The sequence below is a fragment of the Phyllobates terribilis genome, unplaced genomic scaffold, assembly GCF_046119375.1.
Source record: "Phyllobates terribilis strain yellow unplaced genomic scaffold, ASM4611937v1 Scaffold_3__8_contigs__length_932513732, whole genome shotgun sequence".
Taxonomy (NCBI): Eukaryota; Metazoa; Chordata; class Amphibia; order Anura; family Dendrobatidae; genus Phyllobates; species Phyllobates terribilis.
In genome coordinates this window covers 874,573,160-874,587,333 of record NW_027362763.1, presented here as the reverse complement: position 1 = coordinate 874,587,333, position 14,174 = coordinate 874,573,160, and the positions used below count along the sequence as shown (strand labels likewise).

The 14,174-nt window shown below is 40.7% G+C and overlaps 1 protein-coding gene across 9 annotated transcripts in view; it reads left to right on the top strand.

The window, feature by feature from the left end:
• BIRC6 (baculoviral IAP repeat containing 6) overlaps positions 1-14,174 on the top strand; it is a 288,254-nt gene that overhangs the window by 155,594 nt on the left and 118,486 nt on the right. For 8 of the 9 annotated variants that reach the window (XM_073672646.1, XM_073672640.1, XM_073672642.1 and 5 more), the window contains exons 63-64: positions 362-579; positions 13,058-13,222. In XM_073672646.1, coding sequence (XP_073528747.1) covers positions 362-579; positions 13,058-13,222 — 383 coding nt within the window. The remainder of the gene's footprint in view (positions 1-361; positions 580-13,057; positions 13,223-14,174) is intronic. The other variant, XM_073672638.1, reaches the window with a different exon arrangement.

Here is a 14,174-nt window from a genome sequence, read left to right as displayed (position 1 = left end):
GCACTACAGCTTTGCAACTCTGGGGTCCTGGGTTCAAATCCCACCAAGGACAACATCTGCAAGGAGTTTGTATGTTCTCCCCGTGTTTGCGTGGGTTTCCTCCCACTCTCCAAAGACCTACTGATAGGGATTGTAGATTGTGATCCCCAATGGGGACAGTGCCGATAATAATGTCTGTAAAGCGCTGTGGAATTAATGGCGCTATATATAAGTGAGTAAAATAAATAATGTAGTGACAGTACTATATAAAGGGAAAACCTGCGGACAAGCTCCCTTTAATTATATGGTTTCCAATATTTTCACTTTGGCCAGTGGATTAAATTGAAGAAAATTCTCTTATTTTATTTTTTCATTTTTTTAGGTCACATCTTACAGTCGCCATCTGCAAATGTCCTTCCAACTCTTCCTTTCCATGTTTTGCGCACCTTATTCAGCACAATGCCCCTCACCACAGATGATGGCGTGCTCCTAAGGCGAATGGCACTAGAAATAGGAGCTATACATCTCATTCTTGCTTGCTTGTCTGCCCTGAGTCACCATGCTCCCAGAATACCCAACTCTAGTTCCAACCCAGCGGAGGTAGGTGTTAAGACCTCCCGTAACTACAAAATGACTTGTATCACTCTTGATGTATAATATGCCAAAGCTTTCAGGGACAAGACGCGGGATCATTATTTATGCCCTTGAGACTGTCTTTCATTCATGTATAATTTGCATATTTTTGTCATGAACGTCAAAGCAGCTCTAATAGAGTTGGAGTGTGGTGCACAGGAATTTTTTTCCCTTTCAATGGCGTTATTTTAACCTCTTACTGACCGAACCTAATTTTTCAAATCTCACGTCCGTTTGTGGTGGTAATTCTGAAAATTTTTCAACATGTCCCAGTTTTTAAGATTTTTTTTTCATAACATCTTGTACATCTTTAATGGTAAATTTTGTTCTATATTTTTTGCATTTATCAAAATATAGTAAACTTGACAAACTATAAAAAATTTGGAATATTGCAACTTTGAATGTTTATGCCCTTATATCAGATGATCATACTACACAAAAAAGTTAAAGGGGTTGTCCAGGACTTTTATATTGATGGCCTATTCTTTGGATAGGTCCACTATATCTGATCAATGAGGGTGCAGCACCCAGTAACCCCACGATCAACTGTTCTCTGATATCCTCAGTTGCAGAGCTAAACTGCACAGTTCCGTCAACTGCATAGTGGCCACGGCCATGTACTTCTATTGTTCAGTTCCGCAACTCTGCTCATGAGGTTGGCCTCGGGAACAGCTGATTGGCGGGGATACCAGGTGTCGCACCACTACCAGATACTGAGGACTTATCCTAAGGATAGGCCATCATTATAAGAGCCCCAGACAACCCCTTTAACATATGTCATCATTTTTTATTTTTTTTTTATATATATATTTTTTTTAAGAATTTTAAAAGCATTATAACTTTAACAGCAATTTCATTTTTTTCAAGGTAATTTACAAAATTTATTTTCTTAAGGGCCGACTCAGTTTTAAAGTAATTTGCAGTACCTATGTATTAGAAAAACCCCAAAAGTGATACCATTTTAAAAACTGAACCTCTCAAGTATTCAAAACTGCCAGGAAGTTTTTTTAAACATTCAGGGGCTTCATCGGAATTAATGCAAAGTGGGTTGAATTGAATTAAAAACTACATCCTAACAATCCACCATGGATGGCAGACCCAGTCCCTACTTGCCCTCAGATTACAATGACAAACATCAAGACACACAATAGAAATTACAGGGTGCCAAGGAGGTTAAAAAGAGCCCTCACCCTCTGTTAACTGACTAGATGCTGCTATCACTTTTGACAGCTGGAGGTTAATCGGCCACGATCAGTACTAACACTGATTGTGACCTATGTATCAGGAGGTTGGGTTTAGTGTACAGCTGTTATTCGCTTAATTTTCACACACCCAGGGGCACTATTCCCTTATTCTTCAGATTAGTAAAAAGGCTTATTGTCAGTCATTAAGATTCACTACTTCAATAAACTTTGAATAACTTTTAGCAATACTTTTTTTTTTACCTCTGTAAGAATGCAGCTCTTGCGTAAATGCTAGTGCACACACAGGGATCAGATTCTGGTATTCAAATAGTGAGTGGTTATTGAAAGTCCATAAACACTCACAGCTCACAAAACGTCCTTTCTCTGCATAAAAAGTAAAAATAAGCAATTCACATAACAGCACGGGCTCACCTGTTTTGGATAGCAGTTCTGCTCTCACAGCCTCTGACAGAGACTGTTCTACATAAAAGATCGTTCCACCTCCACACAGACCACTTTCTGGGGCAGCTCAGCTGCCTTTCAAGCGTGTTGCAAAGCCTTGATTGGAGTATGAGTGACCAGACCCGCTCAGCTCTTCTGGTTGTTCCTACAACCCAGACTCAAAATCTGGGCCCATTATGAAAGACCCCCACAGCACTGAGTGCTGGAGCCTGCTCTTCCGTGTTTCACATCACTGAGGTTTGGTACCTTTGTGACACGCTTCTCCCATCCAGGATCCGTCCATCTGCTTCCTTACACCACATAAAGCTTTTATTTTTAAAAAGCTTTTCAAGTCTACATTCTATTCTGACGGTATCCTTAATGCTATTTTTGTAACTTTATGATGCCACTTTCTCCCTGCACAGTCTCTGCCAATTATAAGGTTTGCAATCTATTTAATTTTAATATATTTCATATATGATTAAAGCTTAACTGTCATTTAACCTTTTTAAAGCCCAAGACGCATTAATACGTATCTTCGCCCTGGGCTTTAAGAGCCTGACGTGTATTAATACGTCTTTGCGATTGCGCCTGCACACAAGCGGCGCGATCGCCGCCGGTGTTAGCTGATTGTCACAGCTGACACCCGGCACATTAACCCCCGCAATGCTGCGATCGAAGTCTATCGCAGCATTGCGGTAGCAAAAAGAGGTGATCGGGATACTCACCTCTCCTCCAGGCCTTCAGCGCTGTCTGCCGCGGCTTCCCGGATGTTGACACCATGACCCGATGTCGTCATGACAACATCCGGGTCACCAAACAGCAGGAAGATATTTTGGTCATGCGCAGTGCATGGCCAAAATATCTTCTGCAGCACGGACAGCCTGTATAGCACAGGGATGGTGCTGCATTCCTGTGCTATACAGGCGATCAGAATAAAAAAAGTGAAAGTCCCAGAGTGAGACAAAGAATAAAAATAAAAAGTGTCAGAAAGTGAAAAAAAAAAAAAAAAATTGTAAAAATATTTAAAAAAAAATAATCCACCAAAAATAAAAATATAATGTACCCATCAATAAATATTATTGAAAAAAAACAATAAAAGTACACATTAGGTATCGCCGCGTCCGGAACGACCTGACCTATAAAACTGTCCCACTAGTTAACCCCTTTAGTGAACCCGGTAAAAAAAGTAAAAAAAAACGAAGCAAAAAACAATGCTTTATCATCACACAGGCAAACAAAAAATGAAATAACACGCAATAAAAAAGACGAATATAAATAAAAATGATACCGCTGAAAACGTCATCTTGTCCCGCAAAAAACAAGCCGCCATACAGGTCCATCAGCTGAGAAATAAAAAAGTTATAGCTCTCAGAATAAAGCGATGCAAATTTTTTTTTCTAGAAAATAGCTTTTATTGTGTAAAAGCGCCAAAACATAGAAAAACAATATAAATGTGGTACTACTGTAAACGTACTGACCCGAAGAATAAAGCTACCTTATAAATTTTACCACATTAGGAACAGCATAAAAAATGTAAAAAAAAACCACAATTCCTGAGTTGTTGGTTTTTGTTTATTCTGCCTCCCAAAAATCGGAATAGAAAGCGATCAAAAAATGTCACGTGCCTGAAAATGGCACCCATAAAAACATCAACTCATCCCGCAAAAAACAAACCATCACATGACTGTCGGCCAAAATATGGAAAAATTATAGCTCTCAAAATATGGCGATGCAAAAACTAGATTTTACAAAAAAATGTCTTTTAGTGTGTGACAGCTGTCAGTCATAAAAACCCGATATGATTCTGGTATCACTGTAATCGCACCGACCCGAAGAATAGTGTCGTCTAATCACTTATACCTCACGAGGAACGGCGTAAAAAATATACGCTAGGGTTGGGGCTAGGGCTAGGGTTAGGGTTGTGATTTTTTTCAAAAGTTTAAAAAAAAGAAAAAAAAAAAGATGACGATATGGCGACTATTGTTGAGCGCAAGTTCTCGCTACTTGAGTTTGCATCGGGTGCTCTGGTATGCACTGAGTATTGCGGGTGCTCGAATCTCCGCCCCATATGCTTCGCGGGCAAAAAAATCTTGCGGTGATTGCCTGCCATGCACGAGCAATCACCGCATGTTTTTTTTTTTTGGGGTGTCTAATCATGAAACATGTGGGCGGGGACTCGAGCATGTCACTCGAGCACCCACGATACATGGTGCATACCTGAGTACCCGATGCAAACTCAAGTAGTGAGCACTTGCGCTCAAGACTAATGACCACTTAATCCACCCCTGGTCATGACATTGAATAAGAGTAGCAAGGGCAGTTTAGAAGGTGCGGGCCCCCCCACACACACACACCTGATGTATCACGTGATATGTCACATGATCCCCTGTGATAGATCATGTGATAGATCATGTGAAATTAATTTGGCACAATATTAATATATTAATTATAATCATTTTTTTACATTAATTGTATGACTTAATATTGAGCACAATTAAGTATGCTGACATCCCCTATATACAGTATGAGACCCTACACACAATATGAGCTGCCACAGTCCTCCTATACACAGCGGGAGGCCGCGCGGCGCCGCCTCTACGCAGCGGGAGGCCGCGCGGCGCCACACACACACAAACATATTCAGACATATACATACACGCATGAACACATTTGAAACACAAAAATACATTTAAGCAGACATCACACAATGATATCTGCCTACACACACACTCAATCACACACTCAATCACCACCAGAGTGCACACTGCGTGACGTCACACTAGCAGACACTGCCGCGCACAGGGCCGTGTCTCCTAGCTGTGACGCGGCCAGGCCAGCACTGCACCTGTTAACTTCCCTGTGTGCTGGCCCGGCCGCGTCACAGCTAGGAGACACGGCCCTGTGCGCGAAGGCACATACCAGCGGCAGGCAGAGGCGCCCCGGACCGTTCCCCCAGCAGCTGCGCACGGCCGAAGAAGAAGCATTGGCGCCCACATATTATAATCCGCCTATGATGATGAACTAATGTTATCAAATTCTGTGTCGTACCTCCGGGTTCAAAATGTTCACTATACCCCTTGATAAAATCCTTTAGGGGTGTAGTTTCCAAAATGGGGTCACTTGTGAGGGGTTTCCACTATTTAGGCATATCAGGGCCTCTCCAAACGCGACATGGCGTTCGCTCTCGATTCCAGCCAATTTTGCGTTCAAAAAGTCACACAGTGCTCCTTCCCTTCTGAACTCTGCCGTGCGCCCAAACACTGTATTTTCCCCACATATGGGGTATTGGCGTACTCAGAAGAAATTGCACAAAAGTTTTTGGGGTCCACTTGCTCCTCTTACCCTTGTGAAAATAAAAAAAATTGGGGCAAAACATAATTTTTGTGGAAAAAGTTTGATTTTCTTTGTTTTCACGGCTCCATGTTATAAACTTCTGAAAAGCACTTGGGGGTTCAGGGTGCTCACCACACATCTAGATAAGTTCCCTCAGGGGTCTAGTTTCCAAAATGGTGTCACTTGTGGGGGTTTCCACTGTTTAGGCACATCAGGGGCTCCCCAAATGCAACATGGCGTCCGCTAATTATTCAAGAAAATTTTACTTTCAAAAAGTCAAATGGCGCTCCTTCCCTTCCGAACCCTGCCGTATGCCCAAGCAGTGGGTTTCCCCCACATATGGGGTATGTGCTTACTCAGGAGAAATTTACAACAAACTGGCGCAATTTCTCCTGTTACCCTTATGAAAATGCAAAACTCGGGTCTGAAAAAACATTTTTGTGGGAAAAATGTGAAAATTGTTTTTTTACGGCTCAATGTTATAAACTTCTGTGAAGCACCTGGGGGTTCAAGGTGCTCACCACACATCTAGATAAGTTCCGTGAGGGGTCTAGTTTCCAAGATGGTGTCACTTGTGGGGGGTTTCCACTGTTTAGGCACATTAGGGGCTCACCAAACGCAACATGGCGTCCGCTAATTATTCAAGCAAATTTTACATTCAAAAAGTCAAATGGCGCTCCTTCCCTTCCGAACCCTGCCGTGCGTCCAAACAGTGTTTTTTCCCCACATATGGGGTATCTGCATGCCCAGGGGAAATTGCACAACAAATTTTGTAGTCCATTTTTTCCTGTTATCCCTGCGAAAAAAAAAATAAAAATTGGGTCTAAAGTAACATTTTTGTGAGAGAAGTTACATGTTCATTTTTTTTCTTACACATTCCAAAAATTCCTGTGAAGCACCTGAAGGGTTAATAAAGTTCTTGAATGTGGTTTTGAGCACCTTGAGGGGTGCAGTTTTTAGAATGGTGTCACTTTTGGGTATTTTCTGTCATAAAGACCCTTCAAAGTGACTTCAAATGTGATGTGGTCCCTAAAAAAATGGTTTTGTAAATTTTGTTAGAAAATGAGAAATCGCTGGTCAACTTTTAACCCTTATAGCTCCCTAATGATAACAAAATGTGGTTCCAAAATTGTGCTGATGTAAAGTAGACATGTGGGAAATGTTATTTATTAACTTTTTTTTGTGACCTATCTCTCTGATTTAAGGGCATAAAAATTCAAATTTTGAAAATTGCTAAATTTTTGCCAAATTTCTGTTTTTTCCACAAATAAACACAAGTGATATCGAATAAATTTTGCCACAATCATGAAGTACAATATGTCACGAGAAAACAATCTCAGAATCAGTGGGATCCTTTGAAGCGTTCCAGAGTAATTACCTCATAAAGTGACAGTGGTCAGAATTGTAAAAGTTGGCCTGGTTATTAACGTGCAAACCACCTTGGGTTGTAAAGGGGTTAAAGAGGTCGTCCTCATTTTTGGACAATTTTTTTTATACTTACTTGCATGTAATTGCCACTAAAATTCATTTTTCAATTGGGCTTTATTAAAAATTTTGCACTGTTCGCTTACTATAGGTTCTGTGTTGCATTGTCTAATGATGGCATCAGCGGCTGCTGATGAGCCACTTCAGTCTCACTTCATTGGACAAAATTGACATACGGAAGTGAGAACTACTGCTTCTCTCTAAGCACTCCGGATATCCGTTGCGTCCAAAGGAAATGATAGTGAAGCGGCTCATTAGTGGCCACTGATTAAATGCAAGCCTCAGAAGACCCGACACCGACTTCACTGGAACAGTGCAGGCACCGGAGGTAAGTACGGGCTGTTTATTGTACAAAGGGGATATAGTGATTGAGAAGAGGTTGAGGACAAAACATTTGAAAGGAACTGTACGTTCAACAAACTTTGCATAAATCAGTAGTGCAGGCAATTAAATGAAACTTTATAAAGCATCTTATCAGAGAATTTACCTTCCTTTCCCACTTATCAGACACTACGTCCCTTACTCCCTGTCTCCTGAACTTGTCATCCACTGTGGAAAACCAGCTGAAGTCTATTTTGCTCAGAGGAGACGGACTGCAGGGGTCAAGTGGTACAGCCCATTATGCACTATGGAGTGGGGAAAAGGAATGAGGATCAGGGAGGGGAACAAGAAGAGGTTGACTAAATAACATCTTGCAGAGCTCTGTAACAGTTCTTTTATCTCATATCAGAGCTTGCTTCAGATCAACATAGCTCAGCTGTGCTATATAATGTCCTCCTTGTTGGTGCAGCTTGTTTCTGCGAGCTAAAAAGTAAATGAAGAGTGAGAACCCCCGTCTCTGCTGAGTGGAGGAGACGAGTGGCAGTATTTGTATGTACGGTAGACAGCATAGCACAAACAGTGGATTGAAGTTACAGATAAAGCATCGAGAGAGTAAAACTGGCTAGAATGCAGGGTATAATCACATAGCCAGAAATGTAATTTCTCATGTTCTCACACAGGACAGCTTATTCAGAAAAGTTACTAGAAAGCACCGTTACCCTTTAACTGAGAATCCGTGTGCTCGCTACAACGGTCGTTCGGAGTTTGTAACTCTTCTTGTATCTATCTTTTTCTGAGCTACTCTCTCTGATTGATTTATGACCTCAAACAACATAAAAGTTGAATGTGCTGGGAATCAGGAGGTCCTTAAAACCAAAACTGTGCAAACTTTTTAATGAAACCCGTTTGTAAAAATGATTTTTAGCCAAAATACATGCATTTAAGTAAAAAAAAAAAAATGTTCTGAAAGGAGGACAACTTTCTTAACTCAATGCCAAAGTAAAAGCGTGGTCTTAGGCTGCGTGCCCACTATGCGTTTTTCAAGCGTTTTTGCCGCGGAATTTCCGCAGCGAAAACGCTTGGTAATACGTGCCCCATGGTCCCCAATGATAATCCGCATGTGCTGTGCACATGCTGCGGAAATTTCCACTGCGGATTATCATTGCGGAAAAATCTGCAGCATGTCCATTAATTTTGCGGACACACAGCGTAATCGCCGCCATTGACTTGCATTGGACCACGTGACATCCGCATCACTGCATCTGCACATGCGGATATCACACGGTTCAATGTGCGGATGGTACCCGGGTTTGGAGAAGAGGAGATTCTCGACTAGACCCAGGTACCATAGTACCTGTAAAAAAAAGAATAAAATAAAAAATAAAGATTATACTTACCTTCTGATGGCGATGCGTCCGGTCTGTTGTATGGGTCGCGGTGGTGTGAAAGAACCTGCCATGACGTCATGTGACAGGTCACACGACCACTGACGTCGGCGGTCGCGTCTGTCCCATGACTAAATGACGTCACTGCAGGTCCTTAAACACCACCGCGACCAAAACAACAGACCGGACGCAGCGGAGAAAACACCGGGGGCAATCGGAAGGTAAGTATAATCTTTAATTTTTACCATTCTTCTTTTTTTTTTTTTTTTTTTTTATAACTATTAACTTGGTCACACTATATAAATCCATGCCGGTTTCATGGATTTATATAGTGTGACCAAGTTGTCAAGCACTTTTCCAAGTGATGCTAAAATCCCTTGGAAAGCGCTTGATAACCCGCATGCAGAAATGCATGAAAAAATGCTTGACAAACGCTTCTACCTGGCAGGAAAAACACATGTAAAATCCGCATGCATTTTTCCTGCCAGGGAGAAACGAGAAAAAATATGCAGCATTTGGGAATGTCCCAATTCTCATGCAGCATTGTGGGACTGTCCCAATTCTCATGCTCTTTTTGAATGAGCTCCTTATTAATCAGCATCCTTCTGGCGCTATGGGTACTGGAACTTCCTCATGTGTACTTAACAGCGTGCATTGTACCTGACTTTGACCAATGACTTACCTGCTCTAAATTAAAACTGCCTCTAAATATGCCTGTATATAGTTTTATGGACTGGAGAACAGGAAATAAGAGACATAGACCTACCCTCACTTCCTATTACCAGGGCTGTGGAGTCAGTATAAAATGGACCGACTCCAACTCCTAAATATGTAATAAATTGGGTACAGTAATTCAATGCAGTTTGTGGGGAATATTTTTTTCATAAGAATTTGGGAAAGTTATGAAATGTCCTATAAATGTCTGTCCTATTCCTGATCTAAGAGTCTAGACTTTTAGCTGAGATGAATCTGTGCTACAGTAAATTTATCACTTAAACATAAGGGAGTCAGAGTCGGAGTCTGTGTCCTGGAAGTTGAGGAGTTGGAGGTTTGGCTTACCGACTCCACAGCCCTGGCTATTACCCGTGTAGGGGCCTCTGCTGCTGCAGACAGAATACTGCTAACAGATCTAGTTGAGAAAAGAGTGCATAGCCAATTTACCATTTTCCCTCCCTGACTATGGCTTTTGATAGCAGACACAAGGTTTGTTTACATTTACTAAAACTTTTCAGATATCTGGAAAATCGTATGTTGGGCTTTTCTTTCATTAATGTCCATAAATACTAAATCCCAGAGAAAGTTCTACCGCAACCCCACTTAAGCATGCTGTGTTCTGTAGGTTTTATCATTGTCTCCTACAGAGACTGCTAAACATGTAGAAAGCATAAGGTTATTTTCTCTTCCCACCAAGGACCATTTTCATTTTTGCACTTTTTCCTCTTATTCTTCCAAATGCCATAATTTTTTTCAGTCTATATAGCCATATGAGGGCTTGTTTTGTTTTTGTTTTGTTTGACCCCATTCATTTTACCATACAATTTACTGAAAAGTTGGAAAAAGAAACCACCAAGTGATTCACATGGGTTGACACTGCAACATGGGTCGCTATCCACCATGTTTACCACGGGTCCATATCCTAAGCCAGGTAAGATAGGGGGATAGTCTCCTTTTGCGATATCTGCCACTGCTGTGCAGACATCCCTGAATCGTACCCCTGAACCCAGAAACATATGGGCTGCTATTTGAATTCTCGATCAGCCGTAATCTTAGCTCTACACATATATGTATACATCACTAGTGTATATTCTGAAGGTCACATAGACCGAAATATCAAAAAATTCTTATTAATTATACCGTAATTTCCATAAAATCTTCAAGAGTGCCAGATTCTATAATTTTTGAATTATAAGGATTTGGGACCCCATCGTGCATCTAATACACATAAAAAGGAGTGCAAGTGATAGTCCCTTTTACACTGTTTGGAGCTGCATCCATTTACATTTTTTTTTTCCATAATCTCATTGTAGGAAGGGTCGCGGCTTGATTTTTTTTTTGTTTTTCCTGTCCAACCGTTTGAATGCCACGGTCACTATTGACTGCAGCATCTAAGGGGTAAAAATACTGCAACAGCTAGAACCCTGCGCACTTGTGACTTAAATATACATCAAATGTTGCCATAAAGATAGCAGTACCATGTACATTCTGGGATTGCTGTGACATACTACTTCCGTGTATAAGCATTAAATTGACTATGACCAGCGCAGTGTGTCTCACTTTCAGCTAACGCTCTCGCACTCGCAAGGTGCCTTACTTTCTGAGGCAGAGTAGGTTATACACATGATTCAAGCTTGGCTCACGCTCTCATTTTTGGCAGCCATTTCCGATTTGATAGAGCTCGCTTAGCCACCTGGTTTTATGAAGCGGGCCAAGAATCCGTTTCTGCTAGGGTAACAGCCAAGCTTCAGGATGTCTGAGGTCTTCCACTAATTATGTTAGTCTTATTAATGTTTGCACATGCAAAAGAGTTAACCCCTTCAAACCTGCAGTGATGGCCAAAGTAAGAAAGAAGCACCGTGATCTCATCTGTGTATTGCAGCTCTCATGCCAATTTATGCTGTTCTCTTTTTAAGTTCTCCTGTCGTATATAACTAGATGAGAAAGCTGTAGGTTAAAATGTGCTAAACCGCGAGTACTTACAACTAGTAATTGGCCTGATATTGTTGTGAGATTAGGCAAAGCCGCCACAATCCCCAACAATCCCTTTAAAAACCATATGGGCTTTGGAATAAAATATAATAAGATGCGGTCTAATCACCAAGCAGCTTTTCTTGCTATTCGGACTGTGTTTGGCTAGCTTTATTCATGTGGTTTAATTCTGAAACTTTGCAAATTACAAATCCCAAATGATTTGACTGGATGTATCCTTACATATATAGAAATTGTGCAAGCAAGATATATTCCATTTAAAATTTTTACAATAGAGTATTTTAAAATCTTGGCATAATCTACATCCTCAGGGCCATTCATGGCTGTAGTCTCCAGCTGTATATTTTTTTTATTTCAGATGTGTGATCCTTCATTATAGAGTGCTTTGGACATTACTTACTGAGACACTGTGTGATGGCTGTGGTGTCATTCAGAAATCGCACTCGCACGTTGCATGGTTTGCATGTGACAGCAAAAGCACAATCATTGTAAAGGGCAGTATTGCTGTATAGCCTCACAGCAATTAAGAATGAAAGTGCGATTAACTTCTGTCATATACTTACCGCATCTCACTTGGCCAGTGCATTTTTGGCAACAACATGGCCGCACCTTTGCAACATGTGAATGCATCATTAAAATTATATGGACTCCTTTTGACATAGAAAAAAAAATATTTTTACCAATGTTAATCTAAGATGATAACACTCCTCTACTGTAAGTTAAACAGTAATCTTCATTCCTCCTTTCTTCTTCACCCATGTTATACAGTTTGCAGCTTGATTCAAGTTGTAGATTTTTTCTTTTATGGGAGTGTCCCTCCGTGTAATACAGGCTGGACATAAGCTATGTCTGCATCCAGGGTGCCACTATCTTCACCTCCTATTAAATGTTAGCACAGCTCCAGAACTGCACTTATTGCTTTTCAATGTCTATGGCATGTTTACTCTCCATAAAACTTTAGATGAATTCCCCCCAGTACACTGCAGAACTTTGTACAATCGTCTCCTGCTATCTCTAACACTGTGAGAATGGGGGGAGAGCCGTCGTAATTAGGAGAACTGGCGGACGTGTATCGGTTTTGCAAAAGCAGTGTGCTAGATAAAGGATTTTCCAGTAATCTGCATACATTTTTAAAAGAATACTATTTAGAAAGTTGCTTAACTTTGCATTTAGAAAGCAAATGAAAAATAAAAAATAATTTTGTGCAAAGATGAACATAGCCTTTAAGACTAGGCATTGAGAATGGTCTTTAGTGCTACTGGTTTTCTAACCTCCAATCACAGCAGAAAAAATAGCGTGTTGAAGATTTAAGAAGATGGTCACAACTTTTTATTATCCCCCTAATGTATTCTCCCGGGGCCCATAAGGGTTTTTGTAAATACCTTGTGTTGCAGTTCTTGCCTTTGAGCGGTGCTACCTCGGGCCAACCCCTTTAAGTATACATGCATAGATCTACCACACATTTAATAGCAAAATCTGTTGTGTGAACTTACCCTTAATACCGCTTTAAAGTTTTTGAGGGTATTTTTTTCTTCTCATCTTGTTGCACTTTGTCATAAGTTCTTCTCACCTTAGCTTTTCTTTAAGCCACAGGTTTCCAGCACGCACAGCAGTGGCACTTGTGAAGAACAGCAGCTTTATTGGGCGAAGGGTACTGGATTTGGCACAGGATCTACTGCTTCAGGCTGGGATGTTGAGCAGGCCCTCACCAAACAGAGACTGGAGGAGGAGCATGTAACCTGCTTGTTACTGGTAAATGTCACTACTTCTTTTTTTTATCAAGCAGGTAGTATTGTAAGAGATTTTTTATTTGCTGTAATCTGTACTTATTTGGAATAATACATAAAATTTATCAGCTGCCCAGAGGAACAGACAATGGATTATCATTAAGGCATCATGGAATTATACAGTTTGAGCAAGAATATTGTAGTTTTGCAAGAACTGCATCAGGTCTTTGCTATTCCTATACACTCCAGACTACCAAATTATTATATATTTCATCATATTCCCTGATTTATGGCCATTTTTTTTTTAAATAAGCTTGGACAAATTCTTTTATGTAAGCATTCAGTTTTTACTTGCTGTACTCTGATATATTATAGCATCAACAGATCCCATAGCACTGTGCAGACATTGGCAGTCTAGGTTCCTTGTTAATCTTATCAGTATGTTTTTGGAATGTGGAAGGAAACCAGAATACCAGGAGAAAACCCACCCAGGCTCAGGGAGAACATACAAACTCCATGCAGAATAATACCTTTGTGTGTATTCGAATCCAGGACCCCTGTGCTGCACGGCAGCAGCTTACCACAGAGCATTTATGGGGGGCAGGTATTCCTCGAGACCCAAAGAGGCTTTTTTTCCTTAGTTTGAATTTCTCTGGATTTAGGAAGTTTGGAAAATCTCTAAAACATACACATTGCAATACTTGAATGTATCATCGCTGCACTTCAATGTGTAGCAACACTGGAGAATCCTGCATGTGAGTTCAGCCAAGGAAAGCGGTGGTCTGTGGAAAAGCCGATTCAATAAACTTCCCGCTTGATAGATTCTTTTAATCTTTTTAAAATGCAGTATGAGGGATTTAGAAAAGGATTGCAAGATTGGATTGCTTTCATACAGATCCATATAATTGAGTGAAGAGATTCATCTCATAGTGTAGCCATTTCTCTAGCCTTGTAATGTGCCTTCTACATTATCTGGC